This window comes from Vanacampus margaritifer, chromosome 14 (genome assembly GCF_051991255.1).
Source record: "Vanacampus margaritifer isolate UIUO_Vmar chromosome 14, RoL_Vmar_1.0, whole genome shotgun sequence".
In the NCBI taxonomy this organism is placed as follows: domain Eukaryota; kingdom Metazoa; phylum Chordata; class Actinopteri; order Syngnathiformes; family Syngnathidae; genus Vanacampus; species Vanacampus margaritifer.
In genome coordinates, this window is record NC_135445.1 from 2,302,399 (window position 1) to 2,329,859 (window position 27,461).

The following is a 27,461-nucleotide window of genomic DNA, read 5'->3' on the forward strand; positions in this document are numbered from 1 at the left end:
GTTGATTTATCTATTCTATACATTAATTTGACTTTATTGCTGACAATATTTTTTTCAAGCAAGCTATTATATATATATATATTTTTTTTTTTACAATTTTCCTAGTGTCCCCGCTGACTTGCAGTGTCTTCACTAAAGGTTATCTTTACACCCTGTTCCCGGCGACCACGGCAGCCACTGCAGCTCCGTTTGCCTAAAACGTACTGCACTTTGGGATTTTGACAATTTTTTTTCCCTTCCGCATTTTCCATTTAGCTAAATTTTCTCACGGTCTATCGCGGCATCTGTGGGGTGTTAGAGGTTCAAAGGTGCTACTTGCCAGTATGTACCCCTCCCGGCCTGTCACGTTCTAATTTGGTACCCTCACCTTTATCACCTTCAGTCATGGACTTTAGGCAAATTTTGGACCATATTTGTGGCAAAATGAAGTTCCACTGTCGGCCCGGGCTAGTGCTAGTTTGTTCTTGTAAAATCATGACACTAGTCTGGTAAATTGTTCATTACAACAATTTTGGTGTAAGAATAATGACTATAAGTTTTAAAAGCATGAAGTACAAAAAGCACGGGTGCAATTCATGCAGTTTGACTCCTCATTGTATGACGTTAAATTGTTGAACATTTAAAGGTTTATTCAATGAGGATCGTGTTAACATTTGAGATTTTTCCACAAGACAAAGCACTTATTTTCACATTACATTCACATTTCACATCTGTAGAGAGAAAAATTAAAATCAATGTTTCTGCAGAAGGTGATGAAAAATAATGTTTTGAAATGTCATTCAGCAGGCAAAATTTGAAAAAAGTCAGAAATCTTCATTTTTGTGAGAAAAGTCTTTCAAGGCCATTCACTTTGTCAGTTTTAAATCACTATTAACATTTTAGATTGAAAAACAGGACGAGTGTCCATCATTTCAGGAAACGGTTTTGTAACATCTGTTTATGCAAGCGTCTGGAAATACTAATCAAATGGTTCTTTTGCTGTCGCAGAAATTTATCGAAGAAGTACCAACCGAAGAAGAATTCGCGGGAAGAGGAGGAGAACAAGTAAGATACAGGAGCAAACATGTTGAATATACACGTACACGTTTTCTCTCGAGAATAAAATGTCAACGGTGTCGCCGTTTGTTTAGATACACATTCTGCAGGGCCTTCCTGTCTACACTCAACGAGCTGAATGACTACGCCGGGCAACACGAAGTGATTGCCGAGAACCTGACGTCGCAGATCATCACTGAGCTTTCGCGCTACCTGCAGGATCTCAAGACTGAGAGGAAGTCGGTGAGTCCACTTGTTGTTAACTTTTGCTGCCTATCCAGTTCCTGGTGGCAGGCTGTCGCCATCAACAACCACACATATTCTTTCCATCCATGCTGTAAGAAAAAATACTGTCAAAGAGTCTACAAAGCAGAAATGGGATTGATCCAAATATTTACTGAATGGTTAATCACGGTGTTGTGGTGTATTACAGGGATGTGATTTTTCCGTTAATTCGCGGAATTCCGCTTTTTTTATCTCCCCCCAAAAAAAATAAATCCGTTTTTTTTTTTTTTTTTTTTAGTAGTAGTTCATTGTGTATGCACATGACTCCGACAGATAACATCTTCTGCTATAACAGACATTTGTGGTATGCTCTAATATGAGTTACTTTTCATTTGGTCATGATACAATTATTTGTTCATGAAATTTGAACTCTTCAACATTATTTATGTGTTAACTTAGTAATCACATGAGTTAGATATGATGATATTCTCAGTGATAGTTTTTAAAAGCAAAGGCAGTCCAATGTTTTTGAATGTGACTGATTTTGAGTTGACTAAAACTGCCATTTTATATGGGATAGTTCAATATACATTGAAAATTTATGCTGTTTTGTCTATTTCTTTGTCATGTGAGTGCATTGAAAGTACTTAAAAACACGGAAAACCCATGAGCTCCGGGGGGCTCTGCCCCCCTTGTCCCCCCACCAGGGCACTGCCCTGGACCTAGCTGGGTGCCAGCGGCCCCCAGACCCCCGGCTAAATTTTCAGATAATTTCACTTTGGTCAAATCACATCCCTGGTATTAATTTGGGGTTTTGAACATTTTGGATGATTGAATATGTAGCAGGTTCTGGCGTATTGAAGGAGGAAACAAAACACTAGGGTTAAAAGGGAAAGCACAGCCTCTCTCCCAACAGAATGAAGCAGCCCATTTCGTGAGCACGCTTCACTCACCCTGCGCTGAGGTCATGCTCGAGTAAATATAGCTGCACCCAGAGGCTCACCCACAAGTGCGGAACGTCACCGACTTGACTCCCGTGCCTTTCATAAGCCGTTCTCGCCGTCGAAGGCATATTAGGGAAAACAAGACGATACGGCGGAGGAGTCGTGGACCTGCAGCTCATGAGTCATTACAAACGTCTCTGCATTTATTAATCAAAACGTGACCAGATGGAAAATCAGTCACTGAGGACTCTGGTGTCACGGAAGCCCCCAGCTGGGGGAACTGGAGTGGAAAAAAAAAGCCAAAGCAGAGGCTTTTTTTTTTTTTCAAAGGCAGACTGACCCCTTTTTTTTTTTTTTTTTAGTGTATGTTCACTGTTGCCCGGAGTCACAGCTAGCGATCAGTTTTTATTTGACACTTTGTTCATGTTGTTCCATAGTAGGGGGAGGGGGTATGTAAGCTTTTGTGAAGCCCCCTCCACCACTCTAGTCCTTTTCCTGCTCTTTTGGCTGGATTTGATCTGGAACGTTCTCTGTTCAGTGTCCAGATTTTGGAGCCTATAGACTGCAGAGTGACACTTGTGGGGATTTTCCCACAACTCCTTTCACTTCTTTGTTCACTTCACAGTACACTGCAATTTACAAAAAAAGGCACCGAGAAGCACATCTTAACCCTCCTGTTATGTTGAGTCAAATTGACCCTTTAAGTTCCTTTAAAAAAACTAATGCACCAAAAAAAAGACATAAAAATGTGCGAGAAGAGGCACTGAAACAAACATCTGTTGTAAAATGCATTACAATGCCCTAAAACACACATTCCAAACCCCCTGTTATGTTTCAGGTCAATTTGACTGTGTGGATTCTTTTAAACTGAACCAAAAATGTCTCCAAAATCTCCTGTTATGTCGTGGGTCAAATTGACCCTTTACATTATTTCAAACAAACTAAAATGCACAAAAAAAGGCAATGAAACACGCATCTGAACTCTCCTGTTATGCTGCGGGTCGAATTCCTCCTTTCAATACACTGAAATGCAACCAAAGGGCACTGCAGCGTCTTATTAACGCTCCTGTTATGTTGGGGGTCAAATTGACCCTTTAAATACTTTAGACTACACTACAATGCACAATAGGCACGGAAACAAATCTTAACCCTCCTTTTATTTATGTAGTGCATTTCAAGGTAACTCAATGTGCTTCACAATTAAATGTACATTTAAAAGCATTTACAAACAAAAGAAATAAAGAATAGCTTACTAAAATTACAAGTACAAGAGAAGGATTTTGGATTTTGGAAAATTACTTTTGAAAATGCTTTAAAAACCCTCAAAAATAGGCATGGGAAAAAAAGCAAAGGGTTTAACCCGGATTTAAAATGATTCACACTTGGGGCTGACGTCACATCTGCTGGCAGCTTATTCCATTTGCGTGCAGCACAACAGCTAAATGCTGCTTCACCACGTTTGCTTTGAACTCTGGGCTCCGCTAATTGGCCCGAGTCTGCAGACCTACTGGGTTAGCATTTCTTTAATGCATTCAAGGCCTCTCAATCATAATGCTTCATATTTTTTAGACAAATGTATGCACTATTCTTTGGAATAAACTAAAATGGAGATCCATGTCCAACCCGAGTCAGCCTTTTCGACTTTTTTTGTGATTTGATTGGACAGGTGCATCCAGTTGTGTCTCACGAGGCTTTTTTGTTTGCGCAACGCTCCCACCCGCCCTTCACTGTTTGTGCACCTCCGGCTAAACTCAGCTGGGGTAGTAGCATCCAAGGTGAGGCCCAGAATGTTGTTTTCACCACATCGCAGCCTGGATTTCAGAATTCAGGCCGGTTACGCAAGCATATTTAATTTAGATTTGAATTATAAAAGCCCCCCCCTAGAAAAATAAGACCACACAACCCCAGAAGAGTGTGCCTTTGCCCGTGTGATGAGGACACATGATTGTGATTTTGCTGAAGAATGATTATAAGGTGTTCAGTCAGCAAACAGGCCGCTGATCTCAGGCTTAGGCGTCATCTCCATTAATGAGTAGAGCACCGGCGTGTGCTACTTTAACTCTACTTGGCATTTAGTCCGCTTTGTGCTTTAGATGTGCACTTGTAGCCGCAGCCCGTCCGACAGTTAGGTAGTGTTCCTCCGAGAGTTAGGCAGTAAGCGTCTAGCCAAAAGTCAGTTGAAAACCACAGCGTGTGTGTGCGTAACAAGTCTCCACGTTTGTGCTGTGGATGCTTGCCTTGCGTACAAGCGCTGAAGGCAAAGGAGGCTGACGCAACCGCAGGCTAAGAATAGCATTCTAGTCAAGAACACGTAAAGCAAGTTAAAACTAAGACTAAGGAACTGTGAGACCCAGTCAACTGCAAGACGGGAAATTTGAGGCACAGCCAAGAATGAAACCAAGGCAATGTGAACCCGGTCAAGCACATGATCAAGGAAATGTGAGTCAAAACCAAGGCTGAGAAAATGTGAGACGAATGTTAAGAATATCAAAGCAAGATGAGACAGAGGAAAGCAAAACCAAGGAAGACCAAATAAATGTTAGACTGGGGCTAGAATAAGACCAAGTTGCCTCAAGACAATCAAGAACAAGTCATAAGTCAAGACTCAACCGGGACCAAGTAATTGTGGCTGGCCTTTCATCAACAATTTTTCACTCTTCGAGTCTCAGTGTAGATTCTTTGCTTTTATCGCTCTTATCTACTGTATTTCTTCTATGATTTGTGGCTGTTTACAATGATTATTGCGTGTGATGACATCCGTGCAGGTGTGTGTGTGTGAGTGTGTGTATCAGGGGGGGGTGCGCTGGATAGTTAATACTAGTGCATTCCTGCATGCCTCTGCTCCCGTCTGATAACCTGGAAGGAGCCGCAGGGTCCGCTTGAATTCTTTTGTGTGTGTGGAAAATGTGCTGTATTTGTTTTCAGGACCTTGTGATTACAGTGCAAGGTCTTCAATCGCGTTGATGGGCGTTTTGGAAGCGTACCGGATGTCGAATATTTTCCACAAATGTTGTAATGCGGAAACATTTGCTTGTAGGAATGAAGTCAGCCGGTCTGACACTGCATTGTTGTCTTTGTATCTGTCGTGAGTCCTCAGAACAGAAATGTAAAGGGGGGGAAAAAAAAGACTTTGTGCACATCTCGTGCACATTTCGTGCACATGACGAGACTCCCAGAGCTCCGCGATTCATTGGAGTACTTCCTCTGAAACACTTCCTTATTTTAACAAGCTTCTCTAGAAACTTTGGAAAAAGGGAAGTGTGACTATTGTTTTGGTATACGTGGTGTGTAAATACAACATATTCACCATGTATGCATGTATGAATATGCATGCATCACAAAACAGGAATTACAAATATCTGCATGATTATTTGACAGCCAAATTTTGCAAAATATGCCATTTTCAAACAATAGCATAACAATTCGGAAAACATTTGTTACTGTATATGTCTCAAAACAATCACAGCAATACCACAAAATATTTGCCAAATTTTTCAGAACAATCACCTAGTTGCAAAAAAATAAATAAAAATCTTCCAAACAATTGTATGACACTCACAAAACAATTTTAAAACATTCACTAAAATATTGCCAAGCTCTGGCATAACAATCGCAAAACAACATACTGAAAACAAATCTCAACAATTGCAGAAACAAATCTGCAAAATATTCACAACTCCAATCACTCTCAGAAATGCCCTAAAACATTTGCAAAACAACCGTAAAACATACACCAAAGTTCTGCTGATGCAAAAAATATGGCATAACAATCTGGCTGCTGTTGAATCAGGCCGGTTTGTAGCCATCTGGTGGAGCTGCTGCAAATCTCTTATTAAGCAAACAGGGAATGAGGTCATATACAGTACGTTTATGCGTTGACTGTACACACACTTGTATCTGCTTACCCTATTTTTGCCCCCCGTCCCCGCCATCATCACATGATTAATATTGATCGTATTTGTGGGCGAGTTGAGAAGCCATTATTCTCATTATGTCAAGACGAATGCATGTGGATGAAATTTGCGTTTGTGTCTTCCAACAGCACTTCCACGATGGCCGCAAAGCACAGCAGCACATCGAGAGCTCGTGGAAACAGCTGGAGTTGGTGAGTCACGTCAACTGCTTCTGCGGTTGGATTTGGATTTTTGGCTTCTGGCGTTTACTTTGGCCTTGCTTTTAATAAACTCCGCAATTGTATCAAGACAAAAAAGGAAACGTTTTGATGACGAGCATAAAAAACGAATGTGGAAAAAAAGGTTGACTACAAAATGTTTTTTTCTGTAACGACAAAAATAGTTAATAGTTCTTGAAAAAGTTCTTATTCCACCATGACAATTAAGTTTGTCACTACATTACTTAAAATGATCTAATAATTTGCAAGATCAAGTGTGTCTGTGTGTGTGTGTATATATATATATATGAATGCCGTTGTTCTCATTTCATTTAAAATGTAAACATTTTTAATTAGTGTATTAAATTCTTAATTTCAAATTGGGAAAGTACATTATACAAATACGTACAGTGCATTTTACAATTTAACTGAAATTATATACTACATTGTCTTATTTAGATTGATAGTTTTGTATAATATACTGTATAAAATCATTTCAAATTTTATTTCAAATGTAACATTTTATAAAATAACTGATGAGATTATTAATTTTACTGAATATGCAAATTACACAAGTTCAAAACATTTTATGCTTAAGAAATAGAATACAATGAGCCATTTTTTGTATTTAAAAACATTTAATTAAAAATGTGAGTGATTTTTTTTTTTAAATTAATGTATTAACATTTTGTATAAAATCATTTCAAATTTTATTTCAAATGTAACATTATTTTATAAAATAACTGATGAGATTATTAATTTTACTGAATATGCAAATTACACAAGTTCAAAACATTTTATGCTTAAGAAATAGAATACAATGAGCCATTTTTTGTATTTAAAAACATTTAATTAAAAATGTGAGTGATTTTTTTTTTAAATTAATGTATTAACATTTTGTATAAAATCATTTCAAATTTTATTTCAAATGTAACATTATTTTATAAAATAACTGATGAGATTATTAATTTTACTGAATATGCAAATTACACAATTTCAAAACATTTTATGCTTAAGAAATAGAATACAATGAGCCATTTTTTGTATTTAAAAACATTTAATTAAAAATGTGAGTGATTTTTTTTTTAATTAATGTATTAACATTTTGTATAAAATCATTTCAAATTTTATTTCAAATGTAACATTATTTTATAAAATAACTGATGAGATTATTAATTTTACTGAATATGCAAATTACACAAGTTCAAAACATTTTATGCTTAAGAAGCCATTTTTTGTATTTAAAAACATTTAATTAAAAATGTGAGTGATTTTTTTTTTTAAATTAATGTATTAACATTTTCACTATACAGTACGCATGTTTTTTAAAATGTAATTCACATTCACTCGCGCGCACAAACAGACTGTACTGTATTTACAGTATTTGACCATATAGTCAGTCCAGCGCGGTCACGGTTGAGCGTGACAAATTACACTGGAGCAGATGCGACCGTGTCTCATCTATTTGTTTTAGTGGCGAGTTTGCACAGAGCAGCAGGCCTTATCTGTGCCTCCTCCCCACCCCCTCCCCAGAATGAGTATGACTGCGTTCAATGATCTCTTTGTGAGGCTGATAGGCAGAGTTCACAGTGCACGCTGGCCCCCCCGACAAACTCCTGATTGTTGCTCGGGGAGGGCGACAGAGACTTGGATGAATGCTTGTTTTTGCTCATACAAAACAACCACTATGGACGTATGTTTAATCCTTAACCCACCAACGTTGTCCTTGTGTCATAACGTGACCCGTGTTGCGTATTAAAAACCGATATGACGCATTGCATACAGTCTCGTACACATTACCACACATTATCACCGTGTTGTATTAATCCTGCCTACAGATTGATTTAGTTGTTCTAGTACCCCTGGTTCTACATCCGCAAAGTATTTTTTTCTCGCAATACTAAAAGTTGGGCCCAGCCGATATGGATGTTTTTAAGGCCAATTCCAATATCTGGCAGAATAAAAATCCAATAACAGATTAATCGTCCGATTAATTAGGAAAATAGGTAAGGAATAAAATTTATCGTTTTTCATGAAGGTGTCATCTTTAATTTCAGTGATACTTAATCTGGTCTTCCTTCTCTCTGCTTTTTTTCCAGTGTAAAAGGAAGTTTGAGCGTGATTGCAAAGAGGCCGACAAATCACAGCAGCACTTTGACAAGATGGACGCCGACATCAACGTAACAAAAGCCGACGTGGAAAAGGTAGTTTGAACCCCCCCCTCTCCCTTCACAGCTTTGACTTGCCACTTCCTGTTTTGACATCCAATCCAAAGGATCCTCAAACTACCCTCTGTAGCAGGGGTGTCAGGCTCAAGAGTTGACACAGTTCGGACCCGATTATTATGCAAATACGGGCTGGGGAATAAAGAGCCTTTTTGCTCGCGCTTAACAGGCGGGAAAAAGAGCCCTGGAGCAAGCGGGACTGGCAAAACAAGAGCCGCCTTGTCCCGTAGTCACAGTGGAGGCATTTATGGAAGCGCACTGTACAAGCCTCGTGCATCACACATAATTAATTAGCCCACAACAGCCACAGCATGACGACTGTCACAGTCACAATAGCATCATATGATTTGTCGCTGCAAAGGCAATCGACCGTGTGTGAAGTCCAAAAAAAAAATCAGTGCTTCTAAAAGTGGGGTTCCCAAGCGGGAACTTGGAGGTTTGCAAAAAATAATTGGCAATAAATTACAGCGGCGCCTTAACTTACGGGTTGAATTTGTTCTATGAGCACACTTGTATCTCAATTCATCTGTCACGTTTGAAATGAATGGAAATTCCATTTCAAGTCCTGAAATTGTGGTTTTTCAGTTTTGGTGGCAGGATTATGAGATGGTCCTTCTTCCCATCTATCTCTGCCAGAAAAGTATATTGACAGGCAGAACAAGTGAATGCTGTTCATTCCATTATCACCACACCATCTTTACGTATCCACTTTTTGTGACATTTTTGTTTGGTATTGGCATTGGCCCAATAAATTTACTGCTAATGTGTAAAAGGAACACAAGTGACGGCATTACATTAAAGAGACACTGCACACGTGGTATTATTTTGACAAGTTACGAGCCCATAACTGTTACCGACATGTTGTCAGTTAACTTGGTCTTTTTTTTTCTTTTTTTTTTGCTGTGCGCTGCGCACACGCCAAAACCTCAAACGGTTCCCTGGCCTATAATTTGAGGTTTGGACTCACGTCCCAGATTAGCCCCAAAGATGACTGTTTCTTGCTGTGGAGATCCCAAAGTTGCACCCTTACTTATATAGCGGAACATGTAAAGTAAAAAAATAATAATAATTCTATCCAAATTAGGAATGTACTGAAATGAATTTTTTGGGGCCAAAACCAAAAATGAAAAATGCTTGGCCGAAAGCCGAAACGGCGGGAAAAAAAATGATGCCAATTTTTACTATCATTGCATATATTATAATTAATTAAAATTATAATATCATTATAAAATATTTATTTAGCACTGGCATTTCAACAAAGCACAATATAATTTGAAATGTGCCCACACCGCAGACATGTTGGCTAATGGTACATTACAACGAGGGTTAAGCGAATATTCTGCCACCGAAAAAATTTCGGCCAAAAATGGCAAAAAAAAAAAATCATACAGAAAATATAATACTTACTGTCTGACACTAAACAATTATTTGATGCTGAAATTGTTGAATTAAGAATGGTCAATTATGACCAAAACAATAGCAAGCGTTAATAATTGCAAAATGTTGCATATTTACAAAAATACTGAACAATGGCAAAACATTGACAAAAACAATAGTCCATACAATCACAAAATGTTTGCATCAAATTCACAAAACTATTACGAAACGATCCAAAACTTACATTAGCAAAATGATCCCAAAACTTTTGTAAAATACCATATAGCAATTGCCAAATAGTTACGAAATATTGTAAATCTGCTGCCTAACAAGAAAATTGGCAAATAATCTATTGCTCTGAATCAAAATATTTGTATTACAATTTCAAGAACTGGCAATAAGAAAACAGGGCGGCGGCACCTCATTCATAAACATGCAAAAGATCACAGAAGAATGCAACATTCACTAAAGATTCCTCCCCCGACAACAACATCGGATTTAGCTGTAGCGGGCCTAACAATCCTTTTGTTTTTTGTGTTTATGTGTTTGTATATTACTTTTTCAATGCCTCGCCTTGAAGCGAAGTTCCCTCAAGGTAGGTGCGGTGGACAGGAGGCGTTTGCGCCGTGTGTGTCTGGACGTCCGTGGCTTGCCTCACTTTTGTCATATTTCTACGTGTGCCAAAAAGCTCAGATGGGGACGATTTGAACCGCAATCTGTTACGTATGACGCGTTCGCTGACAGGAAACCCAGACAGGATATGATTGGTCTCCATGGCGACACACGGTGGTGTTGTGCAAGCGCACTTTGCATAGCACGGCATGCTCACTCACACATGCACATGACTTTTTTTTTTTTTTTTTTTTTTTTGAAGCCTCATCCAGCATATCACCTTCCTTTTGTGTAGGTTGTAACTTCCACACTTTGCTACTAGAACGGACGTACTTCCTCTGCTGGAATCTATGATGTCAGCTATTGCTTATCCATGTGTGTGAGTGTGTGTGAAATCAAAATAACTGTTGCCCCTTAGAAATGCAGTGAACTCAAAACAGGAATCTCAACTCATAATTCCCTATTCAAATGAACGGAAATGGCAATAGTGTATTTCATACCAATGTACTAATAATAATAATAACATAATTAGATAATATGTAAACAGTTTGTGCATCATAATTCAATGGGCATGGGAAAGAGAAAAAAAAAATAAAATAAAAAATAATTCAATGGGCATTGTCCTGCGCCCTCTGGTGGACTTGTATTTTATTACCGGCATTTGTTTCATGTAGAGGATAAAGAATATATGCCTATCAGTATTGCTGTGTGGTCTGTCGCACGCTTTGCTACCGTTTGTGTTAAAATACAAGTTGAGCCCATCTATGGCATTTACCTTTTTGTGTTAGCATTAAGCTAATTGACATGATTTTGTTGAATGTTTTAAAAATTGAAGGCCCCCATTTTACAGTGCAACCCTCATATTCACAGTTTAAGAATTCACCTTTGTGTTTTGGGGTTTGTTTCAACATTAGTAGTGCTTTGCCACCTACAGGCCATTACAAGGGTGCTAATTACTCACCTAATGAAGTTCCCTTTTTTTGTTGTTGAAAATAACAGACTTTTCAAAGTGTTTTGTCTATTTCCCTCCTTCTGTTGTTGGCTTTATTTTACCAAAAGCTCCTCCCCCAGAATGTTTTTATAAAAGGATTTTGCCTGGAAAAAATAGTCCCTGGAGGAATCCGAAAAATGGTTAATTTGGCAACGCCGGTTGTGCTGCTGTTAACGAAACAGTCCTGACAAATCTTGATTAATGAATAAAAATCACCAGCTTTTGAGGAATATTCTTCCAGAAACCATTTTTAGTGCCATCGGGGCTTCACAGGCTGCACTGTATCAATTGTTTTTTTTTGTTTGTTTTGCATTTGTGTTGCACAGGCCTCAGTTGTGATGGAAAGAGGAAACGGACATGTTTAGTTTAGCTGCACACACACACACACACACACATATTGTCTATCTGAGATAATCTCATCTCCATCTGCTGTGAGCCCCCGCTGCACTTGATCGCCATGAATGTCAAATTAGCCAAATTAACTTGAAATCCCACCGTACAAACTGAACGCTGTAGCTTTGTGGAAGTGTAATTTAAAGGTGAAGATGGCACTGAAGTTTTTCTTCTGTAACACAAACATTTTTTTTATTTTGGTCCCAACAAATTCAAATCAAGCTCAGTGTTATTCTTAACTGAGTTGGATTGTCTAGGTAATGTAGCATTGTCTTTTTGGTAATTTTCTATCTTTCTGTCACTACCGAATATTTTTTGAATCAATTAATCTATTGATTATTCAATCGATTAATTGACTATTCTGATTCATTTAAATTTTGCATTAAAGTGTATTACAAAAGTATTTTCCCGTGATTACTGTTTATTAACCAGTGGTTGGTGTTTATTTCGTACTTCGCATTTGTATAGTGATTAAAAAAAGGTTGGTGGGGGGGGGGATTGATGTTGTACTATGTTACTGGTTCGGTCATTGTTTTCCGAAGTAAAAACAGAAGTTTGCAAATTTCTTATTTTGATTTACTCATTTGCTCCCACAAACCTATAAATACGTTCTATTTTAAATGTTACCATGTTCCCAAAGACGTATTTATACATTTTTAAATTATTATTATTATAATTTTTTTTTTTTTTTAAATTTATGCTAGAGCATACAGAAAGCTTTGATGCAACCTCTGAACTGAAGAGAATGTTTGAAGCAATGGTAGTTGTTACAAAAATGGCCAGCAGGTGGCAGCAGAGTATAAGAGATTAACCATGTTGAAAAAAGCTCATTTATCCGCAGTTTTAAACAGATTTGTGTATAATGATGAGCTATATTCAAATGCTAATTGCTGCAAAAAATGAAAACATTTTTTTCCTGATGAAAGAAGAGACTCTAGTCTTTCTATTAGTAGGTTCCATGTTTTTATAGCAATAGAACACAATATTCTGTGGGCCTTGCAAAATCAGTCCAAATCCAGTAAAACAGTCGGGAACGAAGGGGGTTGCTTCAGAGAAAATCGCTGGGAGTCAATGAGTGAAACACAAAAGATAATAAAGTATTTTTTCTTGAAGGATTACAGAAATCAGTGAACAATTACTGTTACGTTGAAATTCAGAGGATTGGACAATTTTAAATTAGAAAAAAAAATAGTTCAGAACAATTACTCAATAGTTGTCGATTAATCTGATACTCGATTACTTGTTGATCAATCAATTTTGATTTTAGCTCTATAATTTTCTATTGTAGAATAATTTTCTAAAAATAAAAACATGTATATGAAAACACCCTGCTAAAGCGAAAGCGTGCATGTGCTTGTATGTGCGCACAAATAAAGTACCAATCAATGTTTGTGTGCTCCAGCTGTGTTTGTGCATTTTTTATGTGTGTGTGTGTGTGATACATCACTTGCCTCACTGTTGTAACAACGCATTTCTTTTGTTTTTCTCCTTCTTTGTGTTCAGGCGCGGCAGCAGGCTCAGGCCAGGCACCAGATGGCGGCCGACAGCAAGAACGATTACTCGGCCTACCTGCAGAAGTTCAACCAGGAGCAGAATGAGCACTATTACACCGTCATACCCAACATCTTCCAGGTACGGAATGTTGTCACGCGTGCCGTTTTAAAATATTTCATTTAACGCATGTCATGTGCATTTTTTGCGGCAGAAACTCCAAGACATGGAGGAGAAACGTATCGAGAGGATAGGAACATGCATGAAGACGTTTGCCGACGTGGACCGGCAGGTGATCCCCATCGTGGGAAAGTGTCTGGACGGCATGACCAAGGCGGCCGAGTCCATCGAGGCCAGCACGGTGAGAAATAAAACACCAACAAAGCGTGTCTAATCTGTCAGAAAGTCAGATGACGGCCGTGTGACCAAAAGAATCCCGAAACCCGCACTATGTGGGCGTTTCCACCGTGGTGCCAGCCATGCTGCGGTAAACAAGCAACATGTCACATGCTCTCAAAGCAAAGCAAGGCTAATTTATTGGAGAGCAAAACTTTTGTCCTTTTTTAAAAACCCCAAAAATCTAAATGCCGCAGTAATTTGTGACTCAGTCTGATTCATGTTTCCTGTTCCTGCGGGGCCTCCCGACTCGCTTGTTTTCGTCACGCCTGACACATTTAGCTGGTTCTTCCCCTATTCTCCTCTGGCTCTTATCACCCCGGCTGAAAACACGGCAGACGGCAGGTCGGTGATGTGTGGCGGCTTATCTGTACACCCGCCGATTTCGCGGGAGAATCGCAGGAAGCAGACAGCGGCGTGTTAAGATAGAGTTTGACAGATGAGCAAGGACAAATGGGAGTATTTAGAAGTCGTGGCTCTGCTGTAATTTTTTTTTGTCTCATTCAGAAGCAGTTTTGTTTTTTAATACTATAACATTAATTTCTCATCAAACTTGCGTTTTTTTAGGCTGTTTGATAGTTCGATATCAAGTATATCAATGTGATCATTTTGTGAATATTTCGTAATATGCAAGGCCCACAAAAAACATTCATTAAAATCTGCCGATTATTTAAAAATATATATTTAACGCATAAAGTTATCCCTCCCCTCACCCAATTCCTTTGAATGGGATCCTCCCTTCACTTTTAGCATTAGCGCAAGGCTAGCGATGTTTTAAAAACAAAAGCAGGTTTTGTATTTAAACATACAGTGGATGTAATTCTTTTCTTAAAGTACGCTTAGGGACAACAGAATAACATGCGCTACACACTTGCTAGTTGCTAATGATGCGCAAGCAAAATGCTGCATTCAGGGTACTTTCACAGCGTCGGAAACTTCGGTTTTTAGGGGGAAATAATCGGTCAATTGGCTGATTGTTTTGGCCGGTGTTTGAAAGGCAATAATCTGCGGCCGATTAATCAGTCAGGCCCTAGTGATTAATAAATTAGGGTGATTTGTCAACTGCGGGCATGTAAAGCCCTTTGGGACTCTTGTGTGATTAAGGGCTATATAAATAAACTTGACTTGACTTGGATAGACCAGGCCGATGATCGGCGCCGATATTGGGCATTTTGACGAATCGGATCGGCCCTTTTTTTAAAATCTTGACGGCTGATAAAAGGTACTAAAACCAATTTAATCTCAGGGAAATATTTGTTTACATTTTCAGTTAACTTTTTTACATGGGGACTTCTGAACCTTTCGCGTCGACATTAAAACAAAGAAGAGAGAGCTATGGTATTTTCAACTTCAACTTTTGAATACGTACAATAACCTTGGGAGTTCCTTGAACATTGTTTATTTTTTGTATATTATTTAAGATTAAAAAGAAAAAGAAACTTCTACATTTTGTAGCGTCTGAAAAATGCTTCAATAAGTCCTTGAAGACCCCCCAACCACTATTTTTTACAAAAAAAAAAAAGAAATATCGGCTTCAAACATCGGTTATCGGCCTCCTTGATAATAATCGGCATCGGTCCTGAAAAAAAACATATCGTCTATTTCTATGATAAATTTGACTTGACTGATGGATGGGCACATGCCAAATACATGAGTAATTTCTTGAAATATGATCACTGTGGTAACGTAACTTCACAGTTGTAAACAGCTCAAAAATCAAGTTGATATGTCATGTTAAAACTGCTGATGACTACTTTCCATATATGGGCTTGGTTTTGATATATGGTGACGCAATGAGCCCAAAACCATCCCGCCAGGATTGTTTTTTTTTTTTTTTGCTTTTGACGCAACTTAAAATAAGTCAAATGCCCTTAAAAAAAAGCGCATCACTGATTCAAGGTGTACGTTTCAGGACTCCAAGCAGGTTGTGGAGTCGTACAAGTCCGGCTTTGAGCCGCCGGGAGACGTGGAGTTCGAGGATTACGGACAGGCCATTAGGAGGGCGGTGTCGGAAACCAGTTTGAGCAACTCGCGTGGGGAGGTCCGCGAGAGGCCCACCGGCAGAAGCAAAGTCAAACTGTGGCCCTTCAAGAACAAAAACAAGGTAACACACACACAGCAGCAGCAACCCAGAAAATGCACCGCGGATTCTTCGTTAGTATTTTGATGCTTGTTTATTTCCCCCTCACTTCCTTCACCGACACGGAGCGTCCGTCCCGTCTGTAACACACACTAATGCATTTCCCATCTCCCGGGCTCCATATTAATTCAGCCGCCACCTCACTCTTGTTTTCCACTGACTGCCTGTCCACTGCGAGTGGTGATACCTGATAACTGACTTACGGGCTGGTGGTGCACTCTTTTCTTTTTTTTTTGTTTGGGGGGGGGCTGACATCACTTTTGGGTGCTTTGTATTTAGGATAAATGTCCCATATACGGTGTGTGAGAGGTATTTAGACAAAACAAGAAGTAATACAGTAAACCCCCGCATATTGGTGGTTCACGATTAATGACCCATTTTTAGCCATTCCAAGCTATTTGCTGAGAAACTCGCTTGTCCAGAAGACGTCATCAAAGCCACGTCTAAATAGGAAAGTAGTGCAATCCACAAAGCTCAGTTCTGGCATTCCAATCATTTCTGTGTCCCCGTTTTACAACATTATGCTTTGGAACACAAAATGATGGTTTGTTGAAAAATCTAATGCAAACAAACTCATGCTAATGCTAACCTAGCTTAGCAAACATGTCAGAGAGTGTCATCATGCAACAGAAATACTCAGAAAGGTTTATGGATCAAACATCTGTTATTAGCTTTGCTGTTCTGCTCCTTGTTAGCGAATAGCAAGTAGTAAAATATTAAAGTTTTACCAGAGGGAAAAAAAAAACTAAACTTTTTGTGATTATAGTACTTCCTTGTCACCAATTTACTGTGCTAAAGCATGTGGAGACCAAGAAACTAAGACTTTTGCAAGTTGATCTGGGGTAGCTGCTTGTGCATGTACACGCACACTTCTGATGCTTGAAATAGGCAACTATAAAATGATTTAAGGGCCGTCGATTCTTGCGAAAAGCGGAGGATTACTGAACTTAGCACAAAAGCATCAGAATCTTGCATCACTTGATCGTCTTTCGCTTTGGGTTTTTGGAATGACAGCTCACCGTGCATGGCATCACTGTCTCATCTTGTCCTTGGACATCTATTTAGCCGAGATTGGCTCAAAACGGACGCCTGCATGCGCTCGGGCTGCGATGGCTGCTTGCTTCAACGCACCTCTGCTTCGTCGTCTTTTGTGTTTTTTTTCCCCTCACGAGTTCACCGATAATATCGACGTTCCGCTCATGTTGTCTTGGATTTCATTTATTCAACGTGTCAAGGAGGCTGATTGATTTTGTTTTCCCCCTCCTCTTCCTCCGTTGGGATTCTGTGCCCCCTTTTCTTCTTCTATGATTTCCCTTACCGGTAGTTCATGTCCCTGTTAACGTCCCCCCGCCAGCCACCGCCCGCCCCCCCAGCCTCATCCCCGCCCTCACCCTCTGCTGTTCCCAACGACTCCCCGTCTCCCAAGCAGCACAAGGAGCCCCTCTCGCACCGCCTCAACGACTTCATGGCCTACAAGCCCAAAATGCACTGCCTGCGGAGCCTGAGGCGAGGGGTAAGTGCGTGCGTGTGCGCGTATGTGTGTGCGTGCGTGTGTGTGTGTGTGCGCGCCAAGCTTTGTGCATGCTTTTGTGTGTCTCCACACCTGAGCGCTTCACCTACCGCACTGTATGGGCCCACAAGGTATCATTACGACCCACAAATTAATGTACAGCACTCATTTAGTCATGTGGCAGTATTTATTTATGTTTTTTACTGAACTGCAGCAGGTATTGGAATTTATTTGTGCAAATGCACTTTTTATAATAATATTAGATATGCCCCCCGCCCCAAAATTTTACCCTCCACAAATAACTTTAAAAAAGAAAAGAAAAGAAAAAGTAATATTTCAACAAATGTTTGCCAAGGCCTTAATCTATTCAACTGCAGACACTTAGTTTATTTGTGAAAATGCGGTTTGATTCATTCACTGCCATTGACGGCTATAGACGTCAAAAATTCATTTGAACTTTTTCTACTGGTTTAAATTTTTTCCCACTTTTGTGTTAACAAGAGTATGAAAACCTAGACTTTTTTTTTTATTGTATATTCAGAACAGATATAAAATTGTGAGTTAACTAGTGAAGCCATGCGAATGTTTACGATGATAAAACTTCACCTTGCCACAAATACTAGTCTGGTCATTTATTTACTCGACAATAATGAGGGAGGCGTTAAATTGTCGAGGATGGCACGTTAAGACTAGAGCGTGGTGTTTATGATAGGGCCAGCCAATAGTTAACTCTTTGACTGCCAAAAACGTTAAATAACGTTTAGTAAAATCCTATGGAGGAGTGCCAAAGACGTTAAAAGACGTTTGTTTCAAAACAGAGGTGAAACTAACCATTTTCTATTGTTGATTACTGAAGAACGGAATAAGGTAGAAACAAACTTTTTTTTTCTGATGAAAGCTGAGAGTCCAATCTTTCATTTGGTAGTATGTGTGTTTCCATAGTCCAAACACATCATTTTCTGTGGACCTTGAAAGATCAGTCAAAATGCTTAAATCGGCTGGCACCCACGGCATCCCTTTTCTGAAAACGTCTGGCAGTCAAAGAGTTAAGGAAATAAGGTATCATTTCTGTTATACAGTATATTTATAAGGTGCAAGGTACAGGTTTTATTGATAATTCATATTAATGTGATAATCTCACAAAAGGAGGTGTTTATTTGATTTAAGGCATCAGTTTGGTTTTTCTTGACTCTAAATCTGAGCTTTTCTTTCCAAATGTTACTCAAGCAATGAATGCCTTGACTCATATGGTGCGGTCCAGGTCCTTGTTCTCATATTTTTAACTCTCTTCCCGTTCCCATGAATCAGTGATGGCTGTCTGATTCACCAGCTGTGTCTTCATCTTCTGTCCTTATTCTTAACACCTCACGACACATACAACCCCCCCCCCTCGCACCCCCCGCACCCCCGCCATGACAGTATCATGGGGACTCTTCCTCGTTCTTGCTAGAGGCAGATTTTGTTCATTTCAAAAGGGACTGCAGTCATCTGCGGCATATTTGCAATTTCAGCCATTCTTCGTTTTTGTGCTCGTTCTGAAACGCTCCAAGATGACATCAGACGGCGCCGCGCAAATAGGAAAGTAGCACAGTTGGATGATTCATCTCAACAAAGCTTTGTTCGGTGCCAAGCTATCTTAGGACAATGCGGAGAGAGCACAAAAATAGATGGCGAGGCGTGAATAGGTGAAGTTTACAGTGAATATCTGAGGTTGCTGGATAATTGGTTGACTGCTAAGAGGCTGGTGGGTTCGAAATTCAAGTTTTGCAGTCAACCTCGGAGTGACTCCCTCGAGGTTATCAGCAGCAGCACAACCAGGGTGTCGTCGTCACCGAGGTCAAAACGCACCTTCCCGTCCCCCATCCGGCTGTCCCTGACCTTTAGGACTGCTCACGTTTTCCTTCTGCACGACGTCAATGGATTTAAGGCAACTCGTGACATTTCTTTGTTTGGTCCTTGTTGTTGTTTTGCGGACAAGTAGGTCACCTTTTGCAGTTTTTCTTAACTCATTCACTGCCATAGACGTAAAAAAAAAAAAATTTGAACGATTTCTATTAGTTTCACATTTTTCCCACTTTTGTTAACAAGAGTATGAAAACCTAGATTTTTTTTTGTACATTTAGAACACATACAAAATTTGTGATTAATTGTGAGTTAACTATTGAAGTCGTGATTAATTACAATTAAAAGAAAATTAATCGCCTGATGCGCCCAATTAAAAAAAAAAAAGATTATTAAAAATTAGGGGCGTCAAACGATTAAAATGTTAATAGAAATGAATTTTTGACGTCTATAGCCGTCAATGGCAGTGAATGAGTTAACATCTATTCGAGTGTAGGCTTGTTTTATCCTGGTGAAAATGTGTGGTCATGTATGGAAAATTCAGCTTCTGAAGACAGCATCACTTAGTGGGAGCATGAAATGTAGTTGACGCGTCTGTCATGGCCGAGTGACCCACAAAAAAAAAAAAAGTCTCACCAAGCCGTGTTGGAATAGTTACAGGAAGTCTGCCGTTTTCCTTTGAAGTGTCGAACGTGTCCAAGGGATTTTGTTTGAGTTCGATCAAATTAAAACCGTATATACACACGCGAGACGAGACGTATCGGTGATGCTAAATTGTAGAAAGTTGAGTTTTGACCATTGCTATCGCTAACAAATTTGAATTAAAGCCCGTATCCCACTGAGGGACGAACATTTCCGACACTAATGAATGTTGATTTCACGTCAGGGTTTGTTCAAGGTCTCCAGTGTTTTCCTAAACGTTCTCTAAGCAGTCTTAATGGTTTTTCTCAAGCCCTTGAACGAACCCTGACGTAAGATCAAACATTCGTTAGCAGCGCAAACGTTCGCCCCCCTCAGTTGGATATGCGCTCTCGACCAAACGTTGACCCGTTTATCGCTTTCCCCGGCTTGCTTGCCGTTTTCTATTTCAAAAGGGGCAGCCGTTATTCAAAGTTGTATGAATTGGTGTGAACGTGACGTGTGAAAGGCACAATGCAAAGTGCAGAGGAAACCATTGAAGTTGAACAGAAAAGAATAAAAGGAAGTGCGTAAAGGTTCGTAAAAAGCGGGAAGGGCTGCGGCGGTTCTTTGGCGTTGACGGCAAATGTTGGCATCGAAATGAAAGCTGCTGGTTTTCCCATGTGTCCTTTCATCAGACGGAGTCAGCTTGTCGCACTTCATGCCTGATAGAAACTTATCTATGTTTGCTGTATATCCATGTTTGTCCGCGTTACAAACTTACGGGATGAGAGTTTGTCAATTCCACCCCCACTGACACACAAAATTAATAACCTTGTCATCTTTATTGGCCCACATAAAGATTTGGTGCAAAATAAATACTGGGCTGGTATTGCAGGTCATTTTTTTTATTATTTCACTTGATGCAACATCAAATTGCTAAATCCGCTTTTAATTGCCAAATGTGAATGAATTTCCATGATTTTTAATTCTTAAAAACACAGATTTTAATTAAATATCAATGCAGGATCAGTAGGGCAGCTACTGATATCAATACTTTTTAGATACGTTTGCTAAATCTGAAATAATTTTCATGACCTATTTTAAATCATTTTTACTTTGGATTATTAATGAGTTAATGTCTTTGGCACCCTCTTGTGGCATTGTAGGGAATTTCAGAAAAAGAAAAAAACTAGCAAAAAGGTTCATTTTTCAGCAAATAGCTGGCACTAAGTTGCACAGAAATAAAACATAAATTTGCAAATTTCAGCATAGTACACGAAAACATACAGAAATAAATAAAATTCCAAAATTGTGCCAGTGGAGGTGTTGTATACAGCATAAGGATTTGTTCATGAAACGCCTTTTGAGCATTTATTTGATGTCCTTCATTTGCAAATTAAGGTCCACTTTCGTAGGACAATTCAGTGCACAAGTAGAGCGACTTTCACTACTGTAGGACATTTCTGCGCACACTGCATCAACTTCTCTGGCATACTAAGAGAACACATAATTGTTTTTTGGGAGACGGTGATTCAATTTGTCGACTAGTCGAGACTACTGGTTTGCATCAAGGTGAAATGCTTGAAGGTGATTCATTGCTGGTTGGCATTTTCCTCAGCCTTTATTTTTATTTTTTTAACACTTGCGTGAAAAGGTTCGTACTGTGCGGACAAATATTGTTGAATTGACTTGGACTCAGCTTTAATCACATTGCAGTTGATTGCAAAAAATTGTAGTTTTACTCCTGGTTACTAGTGAGGAAAAACTACAGTGCTAGTGCGTATTTTGGTGCCACTGGTACGCGACACATTCCTACTAGTTAGGCCTTGTCGTGCTACTAGTGCAGCACAGTAGATTACTAATAAGGTCAAATTGCTTACTAGTAGCGCAAAAGTGGAAATGCTAGGTGAGAAAATGTTATTTGTAAGCCAAAGTCATTCTACTAGTGCGCTGAATTATTTTTCTATTAATTTGGTCAAAGAGTGAACTAGTAATCATATTGACGACACGGATATTGAATAAGTGCTCAAATGGTTTGTGTCGATTGACATATGTTTTCTCCGACAACCTTCACGACCACGACGGCGGCAGCAACAGCAACAACAACAACAATCGCCGCGCTCGCGCGTTTGTCGCAGAGAGCTCATGAAGAGGACTCTGGGCCGGCCCACGTACGCTTTCGAAGCCCGGCAGTACGTCGTAAGTTGCTGCGCCATTCTCAAAAAGAGGGGAGCCCCGCCGCTCGCTGTCTTTGGGTCCGATGAGCTCATCCCACGCATCACATGCGCTGGCTTTCACGTTCCCGCCGTTGTTTTCCCGGACCTGGCGTCAAGTTGAAAGTGTCACGAGCGGCCTTGGGGATGTGATGATCAACGTGGTGATGATGATGTCATCGCCAGAGGTGGGGGGGGGGGGGGGGTCACATGAGTTGACTCGAGTTTTGGGATGAAACTTCTGAAAGACTCTACTTGACTTCGACTTGAACTGCATAACAGGACAGGTCTGTTTTTTTTTTTTTTTTTTTGCGGGGGGGGGGGGGGGGCAATCGGGCATTTGTGTTAGTACGTGTAAACTGGCAAACCACCAGAATGTATCGATTCGCTTAACGAGTTTCATTGGGCAACGAGTAACAGAAATAATACAAATTGGGCTGTTTGCTTCTTTTAACTGTTTAATATCGTCACCTTTGGACAGAAGTTACAACATATCCAGTTTTTCACTCATAATTTGTAATGTGGGTCCCTGGGCCAAAAAAAAAAAAAAAAGTAGGTGACTTACTTCTCAAGTATGTCAAGAGACCAACAAGCTACAAGTTATCAGCGTGCCTTGGGAAATTGTCCACTTGCATTCTCATTAGTCTTGAGAAAATGAAATATTTGGGTTTTAAGCCCAACTGATCCAACCACTTGAAACATTGAGACTGAGAAGAGTCATTGGAGAGCTTCTAAATTTCATTCCTCCCAGGATCGCAGTTCTTACTTTTGCATTGAACTTGATCCAAATCATAAAACAGAGGTTATTACCGGGTTTTGCCAAATACCTTCTGCATGATTATAGAAACCCACTTTTTTAGAAACTTGCTTGCTTAATCCAAGTGATTACTTAACTTGACTTCATATTTAGTGGGCGGGGGGGGGTGGATTGTCTCGACTTTATTGATTTTTGCCACAGTAACTCAAAATTGACCTCAAAAGATCAAAATTGAAAACTTGCACATACGTGACTTAATCCCACCTCTGGACTCATCAACCCATCCCGCTGATGGTCACACTTTAGAGGGCCCCGTAACTGATCCCTGCAGCTTCCCGCAATGTACGTGTTAAATATCTGTGTCTGTCTGACTGCTTAGAAGTCTGGGATGGTAGCGCACCTGAACGCGTCATGTAATATGAAATTAAAGTGTAATGTTCGATACAGTGGCTAAGCAAATGTGAAGTAATTTACTTTTTTTAAAATTATATAGTAAAGTAGTAATTAACTCTTTGACTGCCAGACGTTTTCAGAAAAGGGATGCCGTGGGTGCCAGCCGATTTAAGCATTTTGACTGCTCTTTCAAGGTCCACAGAAAATTATGTGTTTGGACTATGGAAACACACATACTACCAAATGAAAGATTGGACTCTCATCTTTCATCAGAAAAAAATAGTTTGTTTCTACCTTATTCCGTTTTTCAGTAATCAACAATAGAAAATGGTTAGTTTCACCTCTGTTTTGAAACAAACGTATTTTAACGTCTTTGGCACTCCTCCATAGGATTTTACTAAACGTTATTTAACGTTTTTGGCAGTCAAAGAGTTAAAAAAAAAAAAAAGATTAATTCTCATAATTTTTTTTTTTATGATTCATTTGTAATTATGACAACCAAAACGACACTTTGGCCTGTGAATAGCTGCTCCTTTTGAACTGTCTTTTCACAAAAACCTTTTGGGACTATAGCACTTCCACCACAAGTTATTGAGACAGCAAGACTTTTTAGTGCAGCAGGTATTTTACGGTGGAGTTTCATCTCCAAAATGGCGGGTGTGTGATTGGATCGGCGAATGATTACCGGAGTGTGCACCAGCCTGTGAGCCTCATAACCGGATTCCCACCGATACGAAACACAACAGCTGCTTTTGAACGGTCTCCTCGCAGTCGTTATTGGGGGACAGAAAGTTTGTCTCGGTCTATCGTCTGCCTCCTTGTTTTGGATCCGCTTGTGTGCTCATAGCGCCCCCTGCTGTCCAGTGTGTGTCATGGCAGCAGGAAGTGAAGGGGTGGGGGGACCATCTTCATGCACTCCTCACCCACCTTCCCCTTTAAGGCCTCATCCTTTTTTCCTTTTTTTTTTAGCACAGGGGTTCTCAAACTGTCTGAATCCAGGGGAGACATTTTCTTCTTTTCTTTTTACGCTAATTAAATACAAACACACTATACGACCCTAAATGCCATAAGAATTAAAAAGTTGTCCTAGTTTGAGAATGTTACAATAGCAAAGTAATATTTTTGACAGGAGAGCAATTCCCCCCCCCCCCCCAGAAGAGTGATCATCATTACAAGAACAGTTTTGTCAAAATAAAATCATAATCTCGCAAGAATAATGTCACATTTTTACAAGACATATTCATAATATTAAAGTCAAAGTTTAGAGAGTGAACACGTGAATTTCTAGCAGGCCAAGCTAGCTAGCTAGCAAGCAAACAAGCTATCTTGTTAGCTAGCTGGCTACTTAGGTAGCCATCTAGCTAGTTAGATAGAGGTATAATATAAATATAATAATATTCTTGACAGTGATACTTACAATGAATTAAAATACTCAGTATGTGCAGTGTTCATGAACACTGTTGAACAAAAACACAAAAGATCTTATCCCCTTTTTCTATGTACACAAGAGACTTATTTCTCTTAAAAACCATTCATAAATCGAATTCAGTAAAAATGTCCATTTAAAAAATGGAACTTTGTTGTGTGTGGCCCAAGCCACACCTGCTCATGAATAATAATGTGGATTTGTGAACAATATTTTGACAAAAGCCTCTTGTACACATTGATTTTATTTGCTTGGTGGTCACTGTTAAGTAAACACTTAAGCGACATCGTTTTACTTCAATTTGCGGACCCCCAAACTCCCCCCGTGGACCCCAGTTTGAGAACCGCTGTCATTTAGCAGACGTGAAACTGCCGATGAGCAAATACTGTTTTTTTTTTTTGAAAAGCCGCAATGTCCCTCCTGTTTCCCTCTTGACGTTGACTTGTGTTGTTTCTCTTTTTCCCGACTCCACCCCCCCCCCCCAATCCGGCTCCCCTTTTCCTTCCTCCCCCACCATGAAGCTTTCTCTCAAGCTGGTAAGCATGACCGTGTAACCGCACCACCACCACCACCACCACCAACGCAGCATGATGCATGCCCACCCCGTAACACGGCTGTCGATAACGCAAGTTGTTGCGCTGCTTTGTTGTTCCTTTGGATTTGCTGTGACGTCGCAACGGGCGTCGTCTCATTGCTGTTATTTATTTTTAGTTTGATGCTTTGTGTTTGTTTTGTTTTGATGGCTATGTTGTTAACCCCTCCCCTCATCCCTCTCCCATTCCCTGCTCTGTGGCGCAGCTCACACTCAATTCCCACGTCCGGAATCTCATTGAGGTGATCACGTTTTACTGTTGTTGTTTTTAGCTGCCCTCCTAATGACGAGATACTAACGTTGTCGTAGTTGCCAACTGGTGTCCCCGCACTGCATGATTTTTCCTCATTGTGGAACGCTAAGTGTTGTCGTAGCGCAGGTGCTAGAGTTTGATTGATTGATTGCTTTGTGTAAACAGAATTAAAAAATATATATAAAATAGAAAGCAGGGCTTGAACGATTTTGAAAAATCGAATTTTCTCCGTCTCACTATTTCAATTGCGATTTATTGTGCGATTATCAACAACACAACGCAATTGTTTTACAAGAAACACTATCAGATTTATTCTACATATATATTTTGGTTTTATATGTTTGTAAAGCAAATGAACCATAAATATAAAAGACAATCAATTAGAGTTGTTGCCTTATGAAACACTTGGACTTCTTCTTCTTTTGAACGTTCACTACGTTAACTTAAAAGAATTCTGCCAGATGAGCGCAGCGTTAACATAAGTATGTATATTATAAAATCAGATTACAACAACAATGCAAACAAAGCTCGGATTGATCAATCCAACTTTTCATGTTTAATGAAACAATCATTTGGAACGCACTTCTTAAGTGCTGAACATATTTAGATGCTACATACATACACACGGTATTAATAAATAAATAGGAACACTCACCAGCCACTTTATTAGGTACACCTTGGTAGTGCCTCAAAGGTTCGACGTGTTGTGCGTTCAGAGACCTCTGGCCCTTCTCCATAAATGCTAGGGAATGGATGGTTGTGCGTGAAAATCCTAGTTGATGAGCAGTTCCTGAAATACTCCGACCAGGCCCGTCTGGCAGCAGCAACCATGTCACGTTCAAAGTCACTTCAATCACTTTTGTTCCCCGTCCTGATGCTCGGTTTGAACTGCAGCAGATCATCGTGACCAAGTCGACATGCCAAATGCATTGAGTTGCTGCCATGCGATTGGCTGATTGGACATTTGTGTTAACGAGCAGTTGGGCAGGTGTACCTAATTAAGTGGCTGGTGCGTGTATATAAAAAAAAAAAAAAAAAAATCAAAGCCTGTCAACCGACCAAAATGAAGCGTTTTATAGCCTTTGCTATTTTCTACTCCATTGGCGATGTCAGTTTGAATTTGATTAAATGTTCAGCCCTGATAGAAAGATTTTAAAAAGTGGCAGTAGTTTAGCCTCAAGCATGAGAAAATATTTGACTCAAAATGGCGAGTTCCGACTGGTTGAGGGAACATTTGAATGCGATTGGATGAACGACTCAACTCACCCGAGGACATCGGAGAAAGGGATGAGCTTGTGTTCAAAAACAACGATGTCATTGATGAATCAACATCAACTCGATTACGTCATCGTTGTCTAATTAAAAAGCCAACAAGAGACAACAAGGAATTTGAAAATGTTGAGCATTGTAGAAACGTCCCGAACTGGGACATTAGTTTGTGGATCGTTTGATAACCGATTAGTCGCAAGCTACGCTAAATCAGTAGTCGGCAAATGTTTATAACCTGCTAGCTCCTGCTGACCCTTAGCCTTTATGCTTAAGCTAACACTCTGTAGCTGGTTGGTAGAAGGATGAAAATACAAACATGAATCACGTTGTGGTTTTTGATTGATTTTGATCTCATAGATTTGTTTGTATGAACACTAACAGGTTAGCGTGCTGCGCATGACAATCGACGGCGTGTCTGTGGGGAGCGTGTGTGTGGCATGTCCGCAACGGGTTGCATGCGGTTGGTTATATGAGCCACTGGAACCAGAATGGGCTAACTCCATTTTGTTATTGTTATGGTTTAAGTACAGCATTGAGTCAAGAAATTCATATCATTCGGATGAAAATCAGTCTTCATAATAGTTTACGTGGCAGCGACCCCAAAAAAACTCTTAAATAACAAAAATGGAGTCAGCCCATTAATTC

General features: G+C 39.7%; 2 protein-coding genes across 12 annotated transcripts in view; one reads left to right on the forward strand and one right to left on the reverse strand.

Annotated features, from left to right (window-relative positions):
• agpat2 (1-acylglycerol-3-phosphate O-acyltransferase 2 (lysophosphatidic acid acyltransferase, beta)) overlaps positions 1-26,562 on the reverse strand; it is a 64,247-nt gene extending 37,685 nt beyond the window's left edge. The window contains exons 1-2 of the mRNA XM_077542933.1: positions 26,203-26,562; positions 13,365-13,482 (exon numbers count right to left, since the gene is read on the reverse strand). The gene's annotated coding sequence lies outside the window, so the exon portion shown is untranslated. The remainder of the gene's footprint in view (positions 1-13,364; positions 13,483-26,202) is intronic.
• fnbp1b (formin binding protein 1b) overlaps positions 1-27,461 on the forward strand; it is a 58,771-nt gene that overhangs the window by 22,762 nt on the left and 8,548 nt on the right. For 4 of the 11 annotated variants that reach the window (XM_077542915.1, XM_077542913.1, XM_077542914.1 and 1 more), the window contains exons 3-13: positions 988-1,044; positions 1,131-1,278; positions 6,247-6,309; positions 8,415-8,519; positions 13,417-13,545; positions 13,619-13,765; positions 15,713-15,904; positions 17,265-17,453; positions 22,005-22,112; positions 25,224-25,238; positions 25,501-25,536. In XM_077542915.1, coding sequence (XP_077399041.1) covers positions 988-1,044; positions 1,131-1,278; positions 6,247-6,309; positions 8,415-8,519; positions 13,417-13,545; positions 13,619-13,765; positions 15,713-15,904; positions 17,265-17,453; positions 22,005-22,112; positions 25,224-25,238; positions 25,501-25,536 — 1,189 coding nt within the window. The remainder of the gene's footprint in view (positions 1-987; positions 1,045-1,130; positions 1,279-6,246; positions 6,310-8,414; positions 8,520-13,416; positions 13,546-13,618; positions 13,766-15,712; positions 15,905-17,264; positions 17,454-22,004; positions 22,113-25,223; positions 25,239-25,500; positions 25,537-27,461) is intronic. The other 7 variants (XM_077542917.1, XM_077542919.1, XM_077542920.1 and 4 more) reach the window with 7 other exon arrangements.